General features: G+C 51.9%; 8 protein-coding genes and 2 non-coding genes across 10 annotated transcripts; 2 read left to right on the forward strand and 8 right to left on the reverse strand.

The window, feature by feature from the left end:
• Nucleotides 1-875: 875 nt before the first annotated feature.
• Nucleotides 876-2,372, reverse strand: BDP55DRAFT_115013 (NUDIX hydrolase domain-like protein). The gene is made up of 4 exons (XM_060565410.1): nt 2,100-2,372; nt 1,770-2,045; nt 1,415-1,620; nt 876-1,293 (listed from the first exon to the last, which is right to left on the reverse strand). The coding sequence occupies exons 2-4, from the start codon at nt 1,885-1,887 to the stop codon at nt 997-999; spliced, it is 621 nt and encodes a 206-aa protein (XP_060430383.1). The 5' UTR covers nt 1,888-2,045; nt 2,100-2,372; the 3' UTR covers nt 876-996.
• BDP55DRAFT_115048 (uncharacterized protein) lies at nt 2,261-2,819 on the forward strand. The gene has a single exon (XM_060565411.1). The coding sequence runs from the start codon at nt 2,398-2,400 to the stop codon at nt 2,725-2,727; it is 330 nt and encodes a 109-aa protein (XP_060430384.1). The 5' UTR covers nt 2,261-2,397; the 3' UTR covers nt 2,728-2,819.
• On the reverse strand, nt 2,642-2,713 carry BDP55DRAFT_t154. Its single transcript has one exon. It is a non-coding gene; the product is annotated as a tRNA-Ala (tRNA).
• Nucleotides 2,720-2,825, reverse strand: BDP55DRAFT_t153. The gene has a single exon. It is a non-coding gene; the product is annotated as a tRNA-Val (tRNA).
• A 336-nt stretch (nt 2,826-3,161) lies between these two features.
• BDP55DRAFT_551196 (fungal-specific transcription factor domain-containing protein) lies at nt 3,162-6,124 on the reverse strand (the record flags this gene model as incomplete). Its single annotated transcript, XM_060569095.1, has 3 exons — nt 3,162-4,973; nt 5,031-5,396; nt 5,450-6,124. 3 exons carry the CDS (start codon nt 6,122-6,124, stop codon nt 3,162-3,164), a joined length of 2,853 nt encoding a protein of 950 aa, XP_060430385.1.
• Nucleotides 6,125-7,632: 1,508 nt separating this feature from the next.
• Nucleotides 7,633-9,334, reverse strand: BDP55DRAFT_662447 (family 76 glycosyl hydrolase). Its single transcript, XM_060574802.1, has 2 exons — nt 9,150-9,334; nt 7,633-9,100 (listed from the first exon to the last, which is right to left on the reverse strand). Exon 2 carries the CDS (start codon nt 9,081-9,083, stop codon nt 7,917-7,919), a length of 1,167 nt encoding a protein of 388 aa, XP_060430386.1. The 5' UTR covers nt 9,084-9,100; nt 9,150-9,334; the 3' UTR covers nt 7,633-7,916.
• Nucleotides 9,335-11,446: 2,112 nt separating this feature from the next.
• Nucleotides 11,447-13,709, reverse strand: BDP55DRAFT_662452 (cytochrome P450). Its single transcript, XM_060574803.1, has 7 exons — nt 13,448-13,709; nt 13,221-13,353; nt 12,974-13,165; nt 12,751-12,902; nt 12,453-12,691; nt 12,111-12,382; nt 11,447-12,054 (listed from the first exon to the last, which is right to left on the reverse strand). The coding sequence occupies exons 1-7, from the start codon at nt 13,653-13,655 to the stop codon at nt 11,658-11,660; spliced, it is 1,593 nt and encodes a 530-aa protein (XP_060430387.1). The 5' UTR covers nt 13,656-13,709; the 3' UTR covers nt 11,447-11,657.
• Nucleotides 13,710-15,484: 1,775 nt separating this feature from the next.
• Nucleotides 15,485-16,339, reverse strand: BDP55DRAFT_631543 (uncharacterized protein; the record flags this gene model as incomplete). Its single annotated transcript, XM_060572296.1, has 1 exon — nt 15,485-16,339. One exon carries the CDS (start codon nt 16,337-16,339, stop codon nt 15,485-15,487), a length of 855 nt encoding a protein of 284 aa, XP_060430388.1.
• Nucleotides 16,340-17,214: 875 nt separating this feature from the next.
• BDP55DRAFT_728208 (uncharacterized protein) lies at nt 17,215-18,323 on the forward strand (the record flags this gene model as incomplete). Its single annotated transcript, XM_060579406.1, has 2 exons — nt 17,215-17,315; nt 17,399-18,323. The coding sequence occupies 2 exons, from the start codon at nt 17,215-17,217 to the stop codon at nt 18,321-18,323; spliced, it is 1,026 nt and encodes a 341-aa protein (XP_060430389.1).
• Nucleotides 18,324-18,365: 42 nt separating this feature from the next.
• Nucleotides 18,366-19,085, reverse strand: BDP55DRAFT_115172 (uncharacterized protein). Its single transcript, XM_060565412.1, has 2 exons — nt 18,505-19,085; nt 18,366-18,433 (listed from the first exon to the last, which is right to left on the reverse strand). Exons 1-2 carry the CDS (start codon nt 18,942-18,944, stop codon nt 18,409-18,411), a joined length of 465 nt encoding a protein of 154 aa, XP_060430390.1. The 5' UTR covers nt 18,945-19,085; the 3' UTR covers nt 18,366-18,408.
• Nucleotides 19,086-22,789: the final 3,704 nt, after the last annotated feature.

The following is a 22,789-nucleotide window of genomic DNA, read 5'->3' on the forward strand; positions in this document are numbered from 1 at the left end:
CGAATTGATAAATCTCGGCCGCAGCCTCCGTCAGAAGAGGTCAGGGGTCGGCCGCCTGTCGCCCATCCGTGATTCGTGTGGTCCGTATTTCCGGACGTCTTCGGGGCCAAAAAGACAACTCTAAGGAAATTTTTGTTCTTGATTCTAAAGGGTTTTGGCTACGAACGGTAAATTCGGCGACCGATGTGCCGGGGCTGTCGGTGAGTCTCTCGCTGCTTTGACCATGTCCACTACACGTCTGCTCAGTTGGTGTTCTTTGAACAAAGCCTCTGCTTTTCCTTTGAACTAATTACCCAGTAGATAGTGCAAACCTGAGGGCGGCAACATCTTCTATACCGCCGCTGGATCCAACAAACAATCCATCGCTTACTCGAGCAAACCAACAGGAATTCAAACGTCATGGAGCCTTTTCGTCATCCCAGGGAACCAACCCAACACCCTTTTCCGAAAGCTCTCGCCCGCAGTGGCCCAAGCCATCCCCGAATGCCACGCGCAGCAGCGCAGAAATGTGCTTGAAAAGGGACTTTGGTTCCCAATGGCCCGGCGTTGGGCCAGCCTAACCGCCTTTCAACTATCCAAAGCTTGTATCTCGAAGCCGTAATTGCGTCTCCGCGCCTCTTTCTCGCCCCCCCGGTGAGATCTACAAAGACTATTCCATACAAGGTTTTCAATGACTTGACGTAACATCGCCAGCCCGATAAGTTCTTGTGGGTATTTTGGTGAGTGCGAGAGGTCCGAAGGAGCAAATTATGCATGACACCGCGGAGCCAGACCCGGCTCTGTTGCGCCTTTGGTCGCTGGCTTTTGCATACTCGATGCCAGTTTGCGCGATCATAGTTCTTTTTTCTTTTCTAAGAAATACTGGTATTTTCTATTTTTCTTTTCTACTCCCACCAACGATATGAATACAGTGCTTCACTGACGTCAAAACAACCTCCTAGCGTCCTCGACCTCCATAGCCCCCCGCCCTCATGCTTAATGTGGATTCTAGACGCTCTACTGCGCAGTGTCTGCCTCCTCTTCTCTTCTCTGCTCATCAAGCTTAGTCTGCCCGTCGAGCTTGGCCTCCACGTCAAGTTTGGCCTCCTCGTCAAGCTTGGCCTGCTCAGATAGCCTGACGGCCGTCTCGTATGCCTCGGCACGCTCTTCGAGTATCTCAAGAACCTTGTTTGCACCACCCTGTTGTTCCACAAGATGCTTCACTGGCAAAAACGCCTCATCCCGGCGGACGGAATCCCTCAGCTCCTGAGCCGACATCCACTTCCACCCTTCACACTTATTCTCCTCCATCAACTATTTCAATCTAGAGTCAGTCACGCTATTTCGTCGCCTCGCCTCAAGCCTCCGACATCATCCTCGCTCAGACACAATCGAGGAAGCCGAAGGGCAGGGCTGCGGGGGTTCTTTCACTCACCTTAGGCTCCTGACTCTCGTCGATCATTTTGCACCACACGTGAACCGTAGTATACTGCCTCCCCTCCTCCTCGAAGATATCCTCCGTGACAGGCCCGTACTCGATGGCCTCGATATCAAGATCGGTCTCCTCCTTGATTTCTCGCACCGCGCACTCGAAGTGGCGCTCACCCTTTTCTTGGTGGCCTCCTGGCATCTGTAGCATGCCTATCCATCCACGAATCAGTCAGCTTGCGCAAGGCAGCAGTTGCCAAAGTCCCCAGGAAGGCAGAAATTAGGAGGAACAATGGAAACGTTCTGAGGGGCCACCATCACGATATCTTCTGGTGATAGGAGCTGTGGGTTTCAAATCTTACCGCTACCATGACTGCCCATGCGCTTCCCGACGATGACCTTGCCATTTCGCTCGATGATGGCTGTGACGCCTACGCGGGGGAATTGATGCTTGGGGTCATTTGAAGTTGGGGTCGCCATGTTTGCACTACGACCTTTGGGGCAGTAAAGAAATTGACAATTTTTTCTGGTTGAGACCGATGGACTTTTCGCCGCTAAGCTTCAGAGGTTCTCGGTGGATGAGAGGTGATGATACCTTGATTGGAAGTGTCGTGGTGTTGAAGCAGTCTGCGGCTGAACTGATGAGGAATTAATGGTTACTCGTTGGGGTCCCGCTTGACTCATATAGGTACCTATTTCCCAGGCCCAGCATTCCATTCACTCGCTTCGACCGTTGTTTGCTTGAAACCTATTCAGAGCATTCATAATAGCGAGTTGTTCGACCTTTTCTTTGTTGAACATAGAACTTGGTCATGCGGCGCAGTCCGTTGGGCTGGTTTGCGCAGGAGTCGTTGTTGAGAAGTATTGATTAGTGTCCAAACCTGTGGGGTCCCGCGGCAAACCAGCCCCCCTCCCCATCAATCAATCAGCCTTTCGGTGTCCATTGGCACCAAATCAGTACGCATTGTCGTACTTCGCGTCGATGGTGAGATGATACACTTCCAATGTGGGACAACCAACCATCTTTCGATCTGTTTTCAATGTAGAAAAGGACGTCATTCACGAATTTTCGACCTCCAAAAAAGACCGCCCTGGGCATGCATCATTGTTCTACATAGAGCGGCCCTCCAACGATCGACACAGCGCTCCGCATCACCACCAAAGACCACCACAACCTCAAATTATGAACCACATCATCACCACCACCAACCAGGCCTCGATTGCTCAAAAAAAATGGACGATCTGGGAATCGAACCCAGGACCTACCGCATGCTAAGCGGTCATTATACCACTAAACCAATCGCCCATACGATGATCTAGCCCGGACTTGAACCGGAGACCTTCAGTGTGGTAGCGAAGAGAGAGATGAGGCTCTCGAGCTGTTAGACTGACGTGATAACCAACTACACCACCAGACCATTTATTAGTGAAGATTGATCAGGGAAATTCCGCTCTTAGTGCAAGGGCGTGGAGATGGTGGTGGTGGCTAGGTCGGCGTCGAGTGGATGCCGGTGGATGTGTTTGAGGGCACATCCCGCTATGAGGGGCCGCGAGCGCATGAGACCTGGGGTCGGCTTTCATCAATCAAACGACATGCTCTGCGTGAGACCAAGTGTGCAAAGTATATCATCATTCATTACATCTGCTTCCGTAGGGTATCATTACATAGCTCTCCAAGAGCCTTCGTCTGAGAGGAGACATCCAAAAACCACAACCAAAGTCAACCATGCACCAACCACACACATTATACATCTTTACCACGCTCCCTTCTGGGGCATGTTATCCGGATCCATCTCGAACCCCTTGATGCTCTCCTGCCAATTCTGCCAGTTAAAGTCATCCAAGTTATCCATGTTAACGTCCATGGAGTCAACAGGCACATTATTGATGGACGTGAACGGGTCAGACCACAGCCATGGAGGCTGGTTATCCCCCAGAGACGACGCTACCGTAGGTTGGGACTGCATCGCGATGGCCTGCTGCTTTAGTCGCTGATCGTTATCGAGACCCTGTCCAGTGGACATTGCGGGTGATGGCACTGCCGAGGACATCATGGACTGGGACGCTTGCGGCTGTGAAGCGCTGGGCGGGAAGAGTGTGTTATTCGGATCGGCTGCCATGGACTCCGCCGTCGGGTAGATATACTCCCAGATGTGGTTGGGATTGAATCCGCGCGCCATCATCACCGTGTCGATGAACTCGGGCTCCCTCTGCTGCTGCGGTGCGGGCGTCGGGGCCTGAACTGTGGGATTCGCAGGTTGGGAAACCGGACCTCGAGGCGGCGCGCTCTGCTGCTGCTGCACGGGTTGACTTTGCGGTACGTTGTTTGGCGGCGGTGGTAGCGGGCTGGAGCCGCCATCCGTCCGTACCAGATTCCGCCACCGCGTGCGGATCTGCAAGTGCTTGATTTCCATTCCGGGCACCGGTCCAAGTCTGGCCGGGATGGGGTTCATGCGATCGTCCACATCCAATTGGCGTGCCGCATCCGGATCGACTCGGAGACGAACGATCTCAGCCTCGCGATGCTTCGTGGCCTTTGCGCTCAGCTTCCGCAACGGAACCCATACGGCCATATGATCTGCCATCCTCGATATTTCAGACGGGTCCCTGTCGAATCGCATCGTGTTGTTGACAGCCTCCCATCCTCGCTCCGAGGTCGCTGACCACGGCCGACGTCCGCCCTCCATTAGGATGTAGGCAATCGCATGCCATTGTCGATAGGTCTGGAAGAGCCACCGCCATTGCTTGCAGCGGGGATCTGTGTTTAGGATGTAGTTATATTCAACGATTTCAATGGCCGAGATGAAGAGCCTGTCGTGGATCTCGTTGGAGAGTTCGTGGCCGTTGCCGGGGAAGAGCATCGGCTGATAGATGACAAGACTCATCTTCGCCATGATAACACGGGCGATCATGGCCGCCATCCAGAAGAGAGGATCGTCATCGGTGAAGCAATGCTTGAGGAACTTCTCCTCAACCCGGTCGTACACTTCGATTAGCATGCGCTCACGCTCTTCGAGACTTGACGCGGCGTCCTTTGGACAGACACCAGCCATGGCCGACCCCACGGTGTGTAACCGCCGTGACAACGCGCAGATTTCGTATCTCACCAGCGATACGGCGCAGTCTGTCTTTCCCAGCCGCGATTTCGGAACATCCGTCATTCCCGGCTCAATGTCTGAGTCGTTCAAATTGGAGGGCAGTTCGGTGTCGAACGATCGGTCGATGATGGTGAGATCGCTGCCAAGCTCTTCTGCAGAGCGAAGATCAAGAGTGCAGATAGCCCACCACAAGCGGCGCCTCATTTCGATTTCGAAGGGAGGAAGGTTAAAGTTCGTTCCATCGCGGTGAATGCCCAATCCTTGCGCGATGCGGATCGCCAATCCAGTCAGCGTCCAGCAGAATCGGGTGTCGTCCTCCCTGCGGACCAGCGTGAGGAACATGACAAAGGCCTGGAGGACCACCATGTCGGAGGTGTTGAGGAAGTTTGCCTTTGCGAGTGCCTGCTCGAGAGCGAAGCGATACTGCGAGAGCATCTCTTCCTTCTTTGATCCAAAGTTCTTCTCCACCTGTAAACCGGTTAGTCACGGCCAATTGCATCGGCACTAGAGTTGACATGAACTTACCTCTTCATCTTCCATGGACGTAATCGCTGCGTAGTAGATGGAAAACAGCAGCGCTTCGTTACCGGCAGTAAGCTCGTCGATGTTGCGTCGCATGTCGCGGATGAGCTTCTCCATCGTCGGGATGTGCAAGATCTTGAGCAATGGTTCCACATTCTCCTGGTAAACCTGCCACATGAAAGGTATCTGAGATGGCAAGGGGTGCAGCTTGCGCAAGTCGACATCGGAAGACCGATATCCCAGGATAAAGGCATGGTGGTCCGTCGCAGCGTCGGTATCCTGTATTGGGGAGTGGTCTGGCGTGTCCTCGACATCTGAATCATCGGTATCTTGATCCAACGCATGCGTCTCTTCTCGAAGCTCGTCAAGCTACGGCATCCTTGTTAGCACCTAGAGAGCAAAACATGACTCGGGTGACTCACTTCGTCATTGAGCTTGGACCAAAATGCGCTGCTCACGTATCTGCTCGACTTGCCCTTGTCGTGGAGCACAAGTCTGCCAAACGACCTGCTTATGCCCGCTTGCCTCTCTACAGGCCTCTTGGGTTCTGGGTCCGTCTCCATCCTGTTTGGCGTCACGGCCTCCTTGAAAGCACTCATGGCAGCAGCGCCGCTCGCAGTGCTGCCGGCGCGTTCGGAGCTTAGGTCATTACCAAACGCCTCGGGCGAGTTTCCTGTGCTAGAGTTCTGACGGCCGCTATTGCTTCCCGTGCCGCTCTCGACCTCAATCTGGCCGCTGAGCTCCTCCACGATACCCTCTAATTTGCGCAGGCGCTTCATGAGCTCAACTTCGCGCTCACTCGAGTTCTTGGGCGGCGCATTCGGATCTTTGGGTCTGGGACGGCGAGGGGCGCGGCCGGGGGCCGGGTAGATGCACTGGATAACGGCACGGCGGCAGTTGCTGCACGGCATTTGCTTGTCGCAGCGGACCTTTCGCCGGCGGCAGGTGACGCAGCTTCGGGGATTAAGGGCTGGCTGGCCGGAGGCCGTCATGGCCACAGGTTGATCGGGAGGTATAGAGGTCGCGCCATGGCGGCTGAGGGCAGGGAAGTCGTGTAAAGTCGGGGAGTTTGGCGAATGGTGGGGGTTGGCATTCATGGCGTTAGCTGGTGTCGTGGGGTTCGACTGCTGACTTGTCGGCGAGAAGTTGTCCATGGCGTCTGTTTGTCGGCCGTCCGTCAATTGTCTCGGGACGCAGACGTTGTAGAGAGAGTGGTTCGTTTGCAGTGGCGGTTGTAGTCGAAAAAGAGAGGCTCACAAAGGTTTGGATTGGGGTTTGAGGGATAGGATTCGACAGAGTGCGGCGGTGGTGACACACACAGTTTGGCGACCAGAGCAGAGAAGGCTGACAAATGGCGGGGGATCGATCCTGCGACTCTTGGCTCCAGCTTTGCCCACCCAGAGACCTGCGGCGTGGCACAAGATTCGCGCCTAGAGCATGTCAGAATCACAGCAGCCTATCCGTAAAGGCGGTAAGCTGTAAGATTGGTTCCGTGGTGTTTGGTCGTTTGGCGTTGCAAGTCGTCGTTCGGGGATTCTTGGACGTTTGTTGGGATTAGTGGGTTGGCTTTGACAAGACAGGCGACTGAAAGGCGCAGCACCAGCCGTAACAGCAGCAAGGCAAGGTAAGGTAAGGTAAGGGTAAAGCTAGGTGGGGGTGGGAAGATGGACGGAAGCCAACTCTGGTGCGCACGAATGCCAGTCACCTTCTGTGCGCTGGAATACCTAGTATAGAACGAAGTGGGAGGGAAAAAAAATAGCATGGGAACGTGGGACTAGAGCAGGGGGGGAGAGGACCGATCGAGGTCGGAGCTTAGACCGGCAAGCCGGTGGGTGGGGCGGGGCGCCTGCATCGGCCGCGGCCAGCAATGCGACGCTTCCCATTGGCTCTGCTCACCTTGGAAGCGGCCGTGATCGGCTCACCGAAAAACCCCGATGCAAATGACAGACCAGTCCCAGGTGAGGTTCGGTGAGGGGCCGGTAAAAGCCAGTACCTCCGAGCTTCTCGGCAGAGACCATTTCGTTTACTCGGCGTTACTTTGACACTCGGTACTTGAGGTTAATATGTTCACAAACAACCAAACAACGTGAATAATTTCAATCAGCTTACGCACGACATCATCGACTACTGGACATAGGTCGAGCATGGAACACAATCTGGCTCAGGCTCACATGGATTGGGATGATGAGCACTCGCCGGCGGTCGGTGCACACCAACCCCGATATCTCCGAGAACGGCGCCCAAGAGTATCAACTCTAAAGACTCCTCTAACTCAAGGTTTGCAACGGTCTGCGTAAGTCTGCCCATGACGCACATCGGCCACTCGCGTTGGTGACCAGTTTTCCAAAAACTGGTCTCCAACTGCTCTCAATCAGCCGAACCATCCATCCATCTTACCATTGCAGAATGGTGAGTTACTATCCAGTAACTTCTCACTTAAACAGACACGTTCCCTCCATGTGCTCAACACGCCTCCCCAAAGGAAAGACTTGTTCGGACGTCTGCACGGCATGGAAGATCTGGTAAAGCGCACATGTTCTAGCTACTATAACATTGATCTTAATCTCGTTTTGCATCATTGCAGATCTATCAAGAAACCCACGAAGCTGAACATACTTGGCCTGGGGGGCCTTGTCCAATGCATCTGTCTTCCCCGCTTCCGGAGGGGGAAGCAGAGGCGAAACACATGCCAGAAAAGCAGTTGACACTGGCAGGATATGCCGAGTATGCATAGTAAACTTTCACATTTCCGCTTCAGAATGCTTGGCACCGACCAAGCCAGGTCGTTCATGTGTCGGTGCTTCACCGAGCGGCTCATCTCGGTGTGGCTTCGCTTTCGCATTTGTTCAAAGATATCAAAATTCGCTGAATGACTAACATAATCTCCTCCTACATGATGAGGAATGCACTGCCCGCGACAACACTGGCCGAAACCATTATCGTCAAGATGGCTGCACCGGCCTTGTCCGCGGTGGTGATCGCCTTGAGGGAATTTGACGAACCCGACCCATCATCCGTCTTTCCTCCGTTCACATCACCCGTTGAGTTTCCTCCCGTGGTTGCAGTGACAGGCGCCTCAGCCGACCCGACCAGGTTGTACATAACCATCTGCAACGAAGTCATCTGCGGTCCTACGCCCACTATCCCATCAAACGTCTCATTCAGCCACGAGAACCCACACGCCGTTCCCGCGTGGCCTTTGAATCCCGAGGCAGGAGACCCCGAACAAGTCACCGCCGCCTTCTTCCCGCTCGACAGCAGCAGCGCCGTGATGGTGTCCGCGGTGTGTGCGGCAACTTGCGACGTGGCGGCCAGCCAGCGCGCGAGGTAGCCCTTGAAGCTCTGCGCGTCTTGGCTGCACTGCGCCGTCGGTTCGCAGTAGGCCTCGTAGATGATCTCGTTTTGGACAAATGACGTCTGCACGTCCGTGAGCATGCCGTCGAGCCGGGTCTTCCACGTGTCGCTCTCTGTGATATTGTACATCACCGCCGCGCCGTAGAGGAAGATGCCGGCGTTGTAGGACCACTTTGTGCTGTCCGTGGAGCTGGGGCATTTTCCTTCAAAGTGGACGCCATCGAGTACTTCGTGGTCGGATGTGAGCAGCCCAACGTCCGTCTGCCATGTCCAGACCTTTTCTGCCCAGTCGGAGTATGTCGTGTTCCCTGTGTACCGGGCCAGGCGCGCAGCCACGTTGAAGAAGCACCCGTTCGAGATGGAGTTTTTGTAGTCGAAACCGGCGTTCCACGTAAAGATTTGCCATCGCACACCGCCATCGCAGTTATCCGTGTCCCATCGGCTGACGTACTCGTTGAAAACTGCCTGGACCAGGGCGAGCCACTGTGGTGAGCCTTCTGGCGGGTTTGGGTATTTGTGTTCGGCGGCGGACATGGCGGCCATTGCCCAGAACCCCTGATCATCGTTTCCTTCTGTGAGAGTTTGGTTTTGGGGCATGTAATCGTTGTCGTCGCCCACTTGGTGAAGCATAGCTTGTGTCGTGATTGTGTTGTAAGAGTCGTCGCCCGTGAGCCACCAGTAGTCTATCAATGTGCCAAACATGGCACCGGCCTCCCACCCTTGAGTTCGTTAATACAAGCCGAAGACCACGTCAAGTATCTGGCTTACAATAATAAGGATCTGGTAAGTTTCCAGGGGTATCGCCGGTATTATTGCCAGTGTAGTATTTCACTAGTCCGTAGGCGATTGTACCAGCGGCACTTTTTATTGAGCCTGATGTTCCATCCCGTTAGCCAAGGCAAGATAACTCGGTAACTGCAAAAGACCCTACTCTCATCTGTCCATGTGACATCGATGGCACTGACACTCGCCAAATTCATCCCCACTGCCAAAGCCGGCAGTCCTAATGTTGGCCTCATCTCGAGTTGTTCAGTTCGTAGCCTGGTTGACGGATAAAGGAGCGACAAGAGAACTGAATCGCAACGCCGAGCTATTGGCAAAAGCTTGGCATCAAACAATTATAACGACAGTGACAACGACAACAACGTAGACATAAACGAAGCCGGAGCCGAAGGGGGCCGCCAAGGCAGGGCGGCAGAGCCTTCGAGCTTAAAGGGCATTCCATCAAAAGGGCTGTGCAAAAACGCGGGTCCATTTTCAATTTTCCCTCTCTCCACAGCTGACGTCTGTAGCTGACGCGCATGTAACCACGTAACCCACTGGCATGATCTCGGGATCCATCTTATTCAGACGATTTCGGCGGTTTCGCACTAACGCTCTAGTTATTCAATTGTTTGGTTCTAGATGCGCTGTTTCTCTAGCGCCAGAACCTCAAGTATGGGTTGGTTGAGACTGAAACATATATCTAGAGAAATTTGAAGCCGCGAACTCCGGGCTGCCGCAATTTTGCATACGACGCTCACCGGGGTCTGGGGGGAGACTGCCGTGACTGGCGGCTCTAGAGAGAGACGAACCGTAAGGTCCCGGTCGGCTTTCCGTCTTAGCGTGCTGCGGGTGGTGGGGTGATCTTCGTTCGCGATGATGATCCACCCCTATCCAAACTCGAGTTGGTTCCCTCTCCTTTTCGGTCCTTAGCGGGAACAAAGTTGTGGAAAAGTTGTGGGGGGCTGGTGGACTTACGCGTCTCAGGATGCGATATGGACTGGCACAACTGGAAAGGAGAAAGGGTGCGGGAACGCGGTTGGTGAACTGAAACAAGGAACAATAAGCCTGTCAACCTGTCTGTGTGTCTATTTTGGGCTGAGCTCTCCAGAATATATTTGGGTCGACGGATCCCCCATGAATCTCATAATTCCTTTGCTTTTGCTTGATTCGGTAATCAAGACTTGCAAAGTTGCATCGTCGGATTAACCAATTTTCAAAATGCGATTAGTAACTCAAATCCCGAAGGAGGATAACATTAGCTTTGCTCTTTTTGCACCCGAACCCCTTACTTCCACTCTTGCTAAGCCACTTCCTTCGAGAAATAAACTGGGAACAACAACGCCGAGAATCTACGAAACATAGTCCTTGCCCAGCGAAGGCTACATGCATCCCATGGCTGGACGTTTGAGTTACTTCAATTGCAAACCGATCGTAATTTCTTCAATCACTCCGAGCTGAGGCCATGGAACTTTTGACCGCTAGTTCAGCTTGGACCTTGGTCACAACGCGGTTATACCAAGTGTTCTGGACACCAACGTTGCCGTAGTCGGGAGCTTTGAGATTGAAAGGTGTAGAAAAGGCTACAGACACGAAAGTCATAAGCAGAACGTCAAACTTTCATTACCAGGAAAGTGATGTGGTAACCATCGAATTCGGTACGTGGAGTGGAGCCGATGACTTGAATGATCTCTGCACTGAGCGTGAGGTACCTTGGGTCCTATGAAGACGTGAGCTCATGCGCTCGTTATCTCATGTAATCACCTATGAACAATTTTGGGATGTAGAGCAGAAGTAGGAAAAGACCGAAGATGGATGTACTGACGCCATCCATCAGCTGGTGGGAAACACCGAAGCTCATCTATCCTGTCCGATCATTCACAATGGGGCCGAGGAGGTTCCTGACAGCTGCTAATTACTTATGGCAAGTTTACAACTTCCTCAACAGTTGTAAAGCGTCAGTTTAGGCGAACAGCCCCGTCTGTGGCAGAACAGTATACTGCAAACGTTCAATACTCGACCAAGTTCGTCCCGAAGTCCTGAATTGTTGATAAGCCAAAGACGTAATACGTCAGGGTTATGCAGGGACAAGTCTGGGCAACAATGCTTTGTCAGAGTAGGTAAGAAAGGCCGCTATCATCTCGGTAAACCACATAAGAACTAAGAAGATCGGGCTCATGATCTTCAGAAAGACAAAGTTCTGCGATTTGAAAGCTTGTGGGCGAAGGGGCTCAACTTGTGTTCAGGGACCAGTTTTAAGTTTAATCAAGGTAATTCGCGAGTCTTATGGCACAAAAGCGCGAGGTCGTTTATCATTATTCTTCAGTTTACTGGTGTTACATCAAGTCAATTTCTCTTTCATGATGTCAGATGAACAGGCCCAATATCAAGCATCAACTCATCTCTTGAGTCAGGAAGTACGGTTCCCCAAACACACGTTCCTTCCAACGACATGCCAAAATAGTAGAATCGTGAGTGAAACGAGCGAATGAATGGCACGCAATCCCATTTTGTCTAAACCTCCATCCTCTCCAGAGTCTTCGCATCACTCTCCTCCCACGGGTAAGTTTCCTCAATAGAGCGAATCAGCTTCTCGTGCTCCGCGGATCGAGGCTTGATGGAGATATCAAATGGATGCGGGTGGCTGATGACGCCAGTGGCAAACTTGATGGCCGGCTCAATGACCTTGCCGTCGACGATAGGCTTCGTGAAGTCATACACGGCAAGTGACTGAGCGATGTTGAGGAAGATGGAGTTATCGGCGAGGATGCGGCCGGGGCAAATTCGGCGGCCGAACCCGAAGACGAACTTGTGAGGGTCTGTCTCAGGTTCATGGCCGTCTGTGTGGAGGAAGCGCTCGGGTTTGAAGTTCATCGGGTCAGGGTACCTCTCTGGGTCATGGGTGAACCACCTGCAGACTTGCCTTAGCCACTGCGAACATCTACCTTAACAGCTTGACAGACTCACCAGATATTGGGAAGCACCATGGCTCCTTTTGGAATGAAATAACCTTCGAAGACGTCGTCCTCCGTACTAGAATGGGGTAGGCCCATAGGCCCAATCGGGTGCCAGCGCATGATTTCTTTTACGAGGGCCTCGATGTAAGGAAGATGCTCCCGATCCTTGATAGTCGGCAGCCTTCCACTACCAACAACTCTGTCAATCTCTTCTTGAGCCTTCTTCTGGATATCGGGGTACACCATCATCGCCAAGAAGAAGGATGCGACTGTCGATACAGTCTATAAGAGGTTCAGTATGCAGCATTCATAAAAGCATGGTACTTCAAAAGGTTTGGGTCGAATAGCTCACCGTGTCCGCACCGCCTCCAAAAACAGCCAGCGCCGAGTGTTTGTGGTTATGTTGTTCGAAGGACGATTGCTCAGCGGAGTCGAGAAGATTGGCCAGATACGACGAGTTATCCTTGCCTTGAGCTATTTGATGCTGGACGAAAGCATACGGCTTATCTCTCGTCTGCTCCATCTGAGCTCTCCATTCCTTTGCAAGTTGTTTGAAACCTGTCCCGGGGATCCAGCTGGGTAGATATCGCACTGCTAGGTATTAGAACAGGCGCTATCTCGGACAAATGCATGGTATGATTAATACTGACGGAAGGGGAAAACATCAACTAAAAAGGCACCTGGCGTAGCACCCGCCGAGAAGTTGTCCATGGTTTCGGTAATCATCTCGAGGAAAGGATCTTTCTTGAACTGTTCCGCCGTGTAGCCGTACGTAATTTTTACAATGAGGGAGCCAGCTTCTCTACAGAACTTCGTTAGCGACCTTCTACTCGGAGGCTTCTGAATTGATGTATCCTTTGAAATTTCGCTTACTTTTTGATGTGTTCTACAAAGTTTTGCGGGTCATCTAGCAGATGCAGAAGGAGATGTCCAACTTCAGCTTCTTGCCAATCGTTGTATTTCGCCGCGGCTACCTTTGAGCCAAGAATGCGGCCCATAGCCTTACGCTGTGCGCGGAACCGCTCGTCATAGACGGCCATGCCAGTGAGGTGTTCCAGGCCGACCCTTTCTTTCTGTCAGAGGTTGCCACAGTCCCGCAATACGCTTGAGATTCGCATACATTTCACCAATAAAGGTCTGTGATGGTCTTGAGGAATGCTTTAGTGAGCGCTTGTCCAGGAGATCGAAAGCAAGTTGTGGATCGCTAAGAATCACAACAGTTTGACCCATGGTTGTGATTGAACTGATGGGACCTAACGCAATAAAGTCAGCTTCGTCTTCCACATCGCAAAATGCCCTTCCACGATGCTGAATAGCATGCCACCAAAGCTCAATGCTAGAACTGACCATATAGCTCCTTGTGCTTCAACCAGTGGACATATTCCAGTTCGCCAGCTTTGGGCAGATCATTCACGTTGCCCACAATCGGCAAACCCTTGGGGCCGGGGGGTAGCGGGGGTCGCCCGTCATTCTTCAACTTGTTCAAGACTCTCTCAACAACAAAAGAGACGAGCAGGAGGCCGACGAAGCCGACTGAGAGAGAAAAAATTTCCATCTTCGCCTGACTCCAGATGACAGAAGAATAGCAATAGTTTGGGGGAATTCCCTGCAGTCAGCAACTTGTGCGCATTTGCATCTTAAATACGGTTCTTGCAACAAGCCCCATGGACACTAGATCGGCCAGGTTATCTGGTACGCGAGTTGCAATTGCCAGCATTACCACTTAGTCAGTCCGAAGAGTGAGCACTAATGAACCTCGCCAACTCGATTTGGCAGTCAAAGGTTACAGATTCAACTCCATCCCGGCCCGCGATGCAACATCTCTCTGACTGCTTGCGGAGTCCATCCCACCTTGCTTCGACCTTATTTGCTGGGTGACGAGACACACTCCGGGCGCAGGCCTGCAATAGGGCTAATGTGATGGGTAATGCCTAGACATTGATTCAAAAGCAACTACGGTGCCCCGTGGGGATCTGCGCTACTCTCGGCGAATCACTAGGCTCGGATAGCTAATTAGGTATGGCTGGTTGTGCAATTCTCATGCCATTGTCAAGGGCTTCCGCATGCTATTCTGACGTTGCATCCACTGCACACGAAGGTGACAAGGTCAGATTCGCGTAGCACAGAGGGGAACCCTGAAGACTCCATTCTCAGTGGTTTGCGAGACCTGTGGATACATGTAAGCTCGGCATCGATGTTTCAACCACCCCAAACTTTCTGGCACACTTGCCGACAGAATCGAGATGCTGTTGACCTTTGACACGCTATGATCACGCATGTGTTTTCATATGGATGCAGAACTACATGTAGGAACTTCGAAATAGTTTGGATGAAATGACATGAATAAATCAAGTCAATAGTAAGTGCATGCACTAAGGATCAGCGGTCTTCCAAAGTAGACGGTCGCGACCGGTATAGAATGCGAAGCCAAGCTACCTAGGTACGTCTCCCGCATCCATGCATACTCGTTGATTATTATTAGATTGTTTTAATAATAGGCAGTGATCTTTGTCATCGATTTGTTGCTTCTGGTTTGACTGCAGAGGCTTTATTCGTTTTCATTATTAAGTTATCTCACATCGCAAGAAATGTCAAGACGTGCATTTCCCGCCGACATGGGCATGTGAAGTCTGACTAAGTCCATCAATGGTGAAGAAGCTAACGCGACAGAACAGTCAAGAGATAGAGATAATACGGGTCTGACGAGAGCGACGACGGCGTTAGCAACTACAGTGTCTCTGATGATTGGGCCAGTCACGAGGCCCTATCATGCACAAGGTAGTCGAGGCTTCTCAGCGGCACCAACAGTGGCTGTAATTGAGGATGCACACAAAGCACCAGATAATGCTTTCAAGCAACGCAATACTATGATCTAAACAATCCGACGATGGCTCTGCAACATCTGACATTCCCCGAAAGGCTAAGAAGGCTGTGGATCGACGCTATCTGCATCAATCAGCAGCACATGCCACAACGACGAAGGCAACCGCCAGGTACGACGTACCTGAGCGATCTTCGAGCAGGCCTCCGAAATGATCAACTTTCTCCGCCCCGATGACCACACCGGTGGAAAGGCCATTCGGAGCTTGCGTCAACTTATCGGTCAGGTCTGAGTTCTGAGGAGCTCAGGAGCAAAACACTCGAATGGACACGAGTGCTTCACTGCTTTCTCCTAGCCTTCAGGAATTTTACGTTATTTTCTTTGAAACATCGAGAAATACGAGCTGTTTAGAGAAGAGATGGATTCGGAACTGCCGATTCGCTGGAGAACTGTAGTTGAAGTCTTTGGCTTTACAGCCGAAACCATCCCCCAGCAGTTCAACTGATGAATGAGTATCATTTGACTATTATACTTTACCTCATCAATGATGATGTAATCTCACATCAATTATTGACTAATTTCTTCAAGTCAACATCCCCAGGCTTGCACAATTTACTCGCTGGTCGCTCGAAGATATCAGTGAGCCCAGGATACCCAGCGTACCAACACGTACACGTTTCCTTGAAGCTCTTGTCTTTTGTATCTGTGTCTTTGCACTGAACCTCTCCTCGATCCTTAGACAACTCGTCATCAGTGAAAGGACTATCCGTGGCGGAGACCATACGGTATACCCGGCACCCTTCAACCAGCCTGCCCCCTTTCTTTGCAGTGATGGTATCCGTTCCACAGCCGTTCAGTATGGTTAGGAAGCGGCTCTTGCAATAGTCTCGCTTCTCCTCAGCGGTATTCCTGAGGGTAAATCGGAAGAACCCTAAGCAAGATTCGTGAATAAACATGAGCAATAGCCATATCCGCAGGCCGGCGCCGTAACCCACTCCCATAGCCGGAGTTTTTGGGCGGCCATCACTCGTGTGCGTAAGTCCGAATGAGATGAAAGGAGCGAAGATGTAATACAAGAAACCCTGCTGGCTGCAGAATCCATGAATGTATCTTTCAGCTAATGGCTGGGCAAATGCTGCACCATCGTAGGTACATTCGGGATTTGGAATATCGTAGTGAGGCGGCGTAGACCTGGTTTCTGGTGGATTCCTTGGAATAATCGCAGTTCGATCGGTCGCGGCCGGTCCCTCGAGGAAGTTGACAACGCTGGTCACAGGAAGATCCGCGCCGTGGTTGTGAGCACCAGGTGCTGCCCAAGCTGGAACAGCCGTACAACATAGTAGAATGAGAGAAGAAAAGATCGTGTTAATGGGGTCCAGCGAGGTATCATTAGTATAGAAAGATATGCCACTTGGCATGGTGAGTAGAATTAACTTTGCAGACTCGAGGTAAGAGAATACGTATCTTATAGCCTCCATGCAAACCTCATCGTTGTCTTTCATGGCTATGTTCGGTAGTTCTCAGTATCAAAGAGCCACATCGGAGCCATTTTCAATACGACTTCTACCATGGCCTATGTCCCTTCTTTGGGGCCACCATGATGTTATAGAACGGGCATGTGAGGGTACGAAATCACGTTCTCCTTTGATGAAATATAAGCTCGACTTACCTAAGTTCTGTCTGTTAGTATTAGCGGAAGTTTTCCAGCGGGAGACAAAGGTTTGTGAACAAACGTCGTTATCTCAACGTTGGCAAGCAAGCATCGGTGGACAAACGCTCATGAACAAGTTTGTTCGACTTGAAACCTTCTTTAATCCTGCCGATAGCTCTTGACTGTTCAATCTACAGCTAATGTCTGGCCCTTGTCTCACCCTCACATCAACTTGGCACCAGCATTAACCCTTAGACCCATTGAAGTAAGCCTGACCATCGACTTCGGTCTCGGTCCTCGGCAACTCCTCCTGGCATGGGTTATTCATCTGGAAACCTTCACCGGCATGATTTTAGCCCCGTTGAGTGCGGGTTTCGGCTCCTAAATCCCTTGTGGTGTTGGTTGCTGTGCCGCAGACACGTGCAATGTCCAGCCCACGTGCTCTACGTGTGCCCTGTATTCTGTTGGCTCTATGAGTATTGGGGAAAAAAGTCGCGTCTGCCCATTTCAGTACCCCTCAACCAAGATCCCGGGACCTCCTCCCCAGACTTAAGTATAGGGCATCTCTCGTCTGTGTTTTATCTGTTCGATTACCTGACCCAACACAACCCATAGTTTAACCTATCAAAATTCACATCCGCAATGCGAGCGCCTCTATATTTCATCTTATCGGGCATTTCCGGAGTACTTGTGTTCGTCTGGAGTGTGCTAGGAGTAGCCTTCAGCCTGAATCCTGACTACGGGTAAGTTTTCTTCAGACATCACTAGTAGTCTCACGAAATATCAGATGATTAGGCAATATAGGATAGCTACCACATTTGAGTAGCACCGCGGCCATCTACTATCGCAACAATTCTCTCGTGAGAGTGGGCCCGATAGAGGGCAACCGAGACTACAGGGCCTTCATGCTCAGCAGCAAACCGCCTTCCACTACACCCAACATGGCCATATGCCGCTTCATCCCTTCAAGCCTCCAAGGAACTTTCAATATTTGCACCCCGCCAGCTGCCATTGCCGACACCGAGATCCTCCTACGCGCTCTTCAGTCTTCCGTGGCTGCACACCTGGGCACATCGTTCTGCTATGCAGAGCTGATACTGCACGATCCATCTCAAGGGGACTGGTATCAGCGGGATGTCGTGCAGGAATCGCTGAACCGCATCGGCCTCCGTCAAGCCATGAAGGGCGTGCCGGTCCTGCCGACTTCCAGTCTCGCTGTTTATGCCAACATCCAATTCCCAATTGCCAGGACAGACATGCCTCAAGCGGCGCTGTCGATCGAATTCAGTCGTTGGGGGATGAGCGCCGCGGTTTTCTGCGTGGACCAGCTGGTTCCTGAGGAGCAGCGTCGTGAAACCATTACATTCTCCGACAAGAAGAGCGCGAGCGGCTTAGAAGACAGCCCAGAAGAGGATGCCGCAAGGCAGACGGAAGCGAGCGAGGCGCTGCGCCATATCTCCACACCACCCCTGGAATCGTGCTCTGGTGTTGGCGACATGCCGGATGAGATCCAAGTCCTGATCCTCCACGGTGATTCGGTCCGAGATGCTGGCTTCGTGGACTTGTTGATAGACCTCTTCGGGAGTAGGCTGGTTAAAGAGGCTTATGATTTTGATCCTATCCACGCATCTGCGGTGGCAGGAGCAAGAGCATCCCTCGAGAACATGGAACTGATCAATTTGGAAGAGCCTGCTGCCTTCGGATATCGTTGGATGTCCAAGTTGTACCGTGATCGGAACCAAGAGTTGTAGTAATGATTGAGACTGGCGCTTGGCAGGCATGCGATTACACATTATATGAAGATAATCATCGTCGCGACTCTGGTTTTTGAGGAAATCACTTTTGATTTTGTTTCCCCCCTCTGTGATGGAATTAGTAAGGAGGTCTCTTCGATAATCACGGCGCAATCAACAGAGAAGTACGTGAACTTACAACACAGACAGCGTGACATCGCCCTTGATCTTTGCTTTAAGATCAATGTCGACGTCCAAGTTCATATCCAGCTTCACCGAAGGCGCTCCACTGCTGCTTTTAGTCTGCACTTGTCGATTTTGTTGGTTCTGGGGTGCAACCTGCTGTTGCCCAACTTGTCCGTGTTGCTTGGCTGGATCATGTCGCTGACTCCTTGATCTTCGCGTAACGTACTTGAATCCATCGTGTTGCGTGCTAGATTCCGACGTGGATGCTGAAACATCAGGATTTAACCTCGGAGTTTCCTTCTCAATCTTCTCTTCGGTCTCGGTCTTGTGCGTGGGTGCTTCCTTATGCGACTGCCGCCGTGCTGGTTGTCTACGACTCTCTCGATCCATCTGATCTGCCTCGCTGTACAGTGGCGCCAGATCTGGCTTATTCTCGCTGGCTTGTGCTGGCATATTGAGCTAGGACGAGGTCTGAATTATTGATGTGTGTGCGTTGTCCTGAGATCTTGCGGTTCTCTAAGCCAGAGTCGTTTCGAGCTTCTGTGTGCGTTGCAAGTTGATGGTTAACATTTAAACTCATTTACTCGTAGACAAGGCATGTAGTCTGCCGCCTAAAGTTCTAGAATGTACATAGGATGACGTAGCCCCGCGAAGCTTGCCCATCATTCGTAGTTGAGCCGCGTGGGGACGTGTCGACTGAGGCCCATGTCGTCATGACATCACTCTCCCCTCTCGAAATTCGTCGCGGGGAACTGGAGCTGACACTTATGAAGCCCAAGAATATGCGGCATCCGAGCTCACCTAGGGCAAGTGGTGTTAACAAAGTTCGAACCGCGTCTTTCAGACTACCTACTTGACGTTGGACTTTTAGAGTTCCTACACACGTGTTATGAGAATTCAAAGAGCGTTGGTACGGGTGTCGGTCGGAGTGGGGCCACTGGACCGGAATGCAACTGGGGAGGACCGCCCGTCACGCACCCCGGCCTGGGAGCTCCCGGGATCCCTCGTGCACTTATAAGTTGAAGCCTCTTTCAGGATCACGGATCCTTCGTACGTGGGCTTGGGGTGCAATGCTTTTGATCTTATCTGAGCAGAAAGTTGTAATCCTACCTATCTCCTTACGACAAGGCGAATAACTCCCCACTGATTGAACAGCCGAAGTTGAGATGGAGCCAACGATCCCAAGCTACATAGTCGACATGGCTCAGTTTGTACAGGCTAAGTGTTTCTCGGGCCAACTTGACTTTTCCTGGACGCTCTTCTCCTCATCTATTGCCAGTGTGTCGATGCGCAACAGACCCGACAAAGGGGCAATCTTCACGCCTGGCAGGTGAGAACTGATCGGCATTCCGCAAATTATCATCTCGCTCCTCATTACAGGACAGCGTGCATGGAAAGTTCATTCAAGTGAAATACCATTTCCTTCGTCGTCAGATTTACGAGCTCGCCGAGACAAGATTTCTTACATCGATCCGAATTTGTGGACCTCGAAGCTGATAGCGTAGATAGCAAAATCAGCAACATCTTGGAATACTTGTCTCTATAGCCGAGGTCTGCGACGCTCCAGACCATCAGACCTAAGATACAAGTCTGTCGCCTGAAATCTGCGTTTCAGCAAGGGATGAACAAAGCTGCCCTCTGAACGAGAGAGCTCTGAGCCATGTTTAACGCTCAAGCAATCGCAGCCCCGACAGACTTCGGCTAATAAGATCAAAAGATGCTGGGACACAACCATGAACGTAGTGAATCTTGACTGCAGGGAAAGCTCATTTTTCTTCAGTATGTAGATTGATGCTGTAGGAAAGCTAGCCTTTCTGTCTCGAGCATCGTATACGATCTCATTTCGCTCTACGAAGCTAGGGGCAAGTCTTTCGTGACGGAGGAATATATCTCAAACAATGTAAAGACGCGTAACGCGGGATTATCACGGCGTGTGATGGTTGCATAGAGCATACTATGGAAAAGATCTTTGGTAACGTTGGATGGACCGTTGAAGTTGCAGCAGTCGGGTCTCGAATCATTGAAAGACCCGATGTGCCATCTGGCTACGTGATGACATGGCCTTTATTGGCAGTCAGCCACGGAGGTAATTGCCGGAATTGAGGTTCCGATTATGAAATTGTTGTCAGACAGTCATAGTTGTCAGCATTCACCCTCACGATAGTCTACCTGATGGTGGGCCGATGTCGCAAGTAGGCACGGTAACATCCTTGTGCTGCTTGTTGGCTGGCAATGGGCATCCAGGCCTAGTATTATTGGCTCCTCGGTGGCTCTTGCGTCGGTGGAAGTCGGAAGAGAGTCTGCACCAAGCAAACTGAGCCTGGCGGCCGAACAACCAAGGTACATTAGGTAGCTCAAGGATCGATGCTAGTGGCGGCCGACTGTGGAATTGTGCAAACTAGACTGCCAGAGAAGAGATTTCCATCCCAACTCAAAGCCCCCTGAAGTACTCACGGGCGGATCATCCCTCAAAGATCTATGGATCGGGGATAGCCCGTTGAGTGAAAAGATGTAGCCTGGAGCTACGAAGGGTGGAAACCGTGGCAATAATGTGGCGCCACTAGTAGAGGTGGTCCTTTTACGGATACGGACGGGTTGGTATGCTTGGCCCAGCAGTTCGGTCGCGTGGTGGGAAACCGGAGTTGCGAAGGGGTCCATTCTCCCACGTTGGAGCCTCGCCGCTCCCATGTAGTCTTGATGTCCCTCAATCAGGATGCCCGTAAGCTTTAAGGGCCGATAGTCGGGTTTCTTGTCCAGCCGCGGCAAGGAAACAGTTGTCGGGATGCGCACTGGGCCGCGACCAAACACTTCTCAAGTCTGAACAATGGATATGTATTGGTAGAAGATGACCAAGAACGAAAGACTCATGCTGGTGAATGGGACTCGATTGCAACGCGGCAGCATCGGAATGGGAAGTTTGCGCCAAGAGCAACTCTAAATATGGTGACAGCACGGGATGGAGAGTTGCATATTGGAAGCCATGGCCAAGGCTGGGCAACTGGGTCATTTTTGGCCGTGAAGCTGGCAGAATGCTACATAGATCGGACCGCGATGCAACAGTGGTGGCCCCAGGTACGCGGATTCAAGCAAGCAAGTACGCAAGCAAGCTGGCAGGCTGGCAGCGCGCGTCCAGCCCAGGATGGAGATATCGTTGTCCTCCAGCCCTATGTTGCAGAGTGGGACTTCCGCGGAAGAAGGCAATCGGAATGAGCAATCGTAGGCTGTTGTGCTGGGGCTTGGGAGCGGTGAGGTGACGGGGTGACAGGCCGAAGAGTCGAGAGAATAGAATCGTTGTGTCACCGGGCCACGAGATGGGAATAGGTGCAAGATGGAAGTGCCAATCGAGGCGATATCATTCCTCAGGCAGCAAGATGATCTGATAAGATTGTAAAAGCGGGGCGGCATCAGATAAAAATTTGCTTCGGCGCCATTGGAACGGCCCCACATTCTAAAATGACACCACAGGCGACGGACCAACCAATGGCCAGCATTTGAGGACCTCCTTCCCAGTAAACGGGTGGGCAAGAGTGGGGTTCTTTCGGTTCCTTCTGCCTTGGTGTTGTTGTTCCTGCCGACCTGAAGATATTACTTCCTGGCACGGTTGGCACGCTGCCTTTGTTGGCATCCACGCATCATTCCTTCCTTCCCGTTCCCGACCAAACCGTTCTCCAGTCGGGCGTGGCAGGCACCATGGGTGTGTCAAAGGCAGTGGCACCTTCCAGGTTGCTAAAGTGGAAGGAGTGACATGTTTGATGTACTCGTCTCCACTTTCCCTCCGCTCACTGTGCACTTGCGTTGAGTGACTGCCTGTTTCTCTCCTTTGCACCTCGGCCCTGGTCATGCTTGAAGTCAAGCTTTCTTCATTCTTAATTCTCTCGCCGAATCGCGACAAATTGTCCGGCGGCGAGGACGACCATCGGGTCCCGCTTCCTGGAGGGCAAAAGAACTTCTGTATCTCCCCGATAGCCTACGATGTCTCTCGAGTCCAGAGTATGATCCCTAATCGACCCGACTTGATCGATGAATGTGGTTCCGGAGAGAAAGAAGTACAATGACACAGGTCGATACACTAGACGGCCCAACGATTCATGTAAGGCAACAAACGCAAACATCTCGCGACTAATAATCCTACTTCCACCACCCGCCGGACTTTGCCCCTCGGGTCTCGCCACCGGCAGAACAGCTTGAAACGCTCATCGCGCGACGATCTCTACCTCCAAGATCTGCTAGCACAGCTTCTGCCTCATCCCGCGGATGCGTGCTTTAAGACATTCGACAGATACTCAGGACCGCGCGAA

This window comes from Colletotrichum godetiae, assembly GCF_030913485.1.
Source record: "Colletotrichum godetiae strain CBS 193.32 chromosome Unknown BDP55scaffold_18, whole genome shotgun sequence".
Classification (NCBI taxonomy): Eukaryota; Fungi; Ascomycota; class Sordariomycetes; order Glomerellales; family Glomerellaceae; genus Colletotrichum; species Colletotrichum godetiae.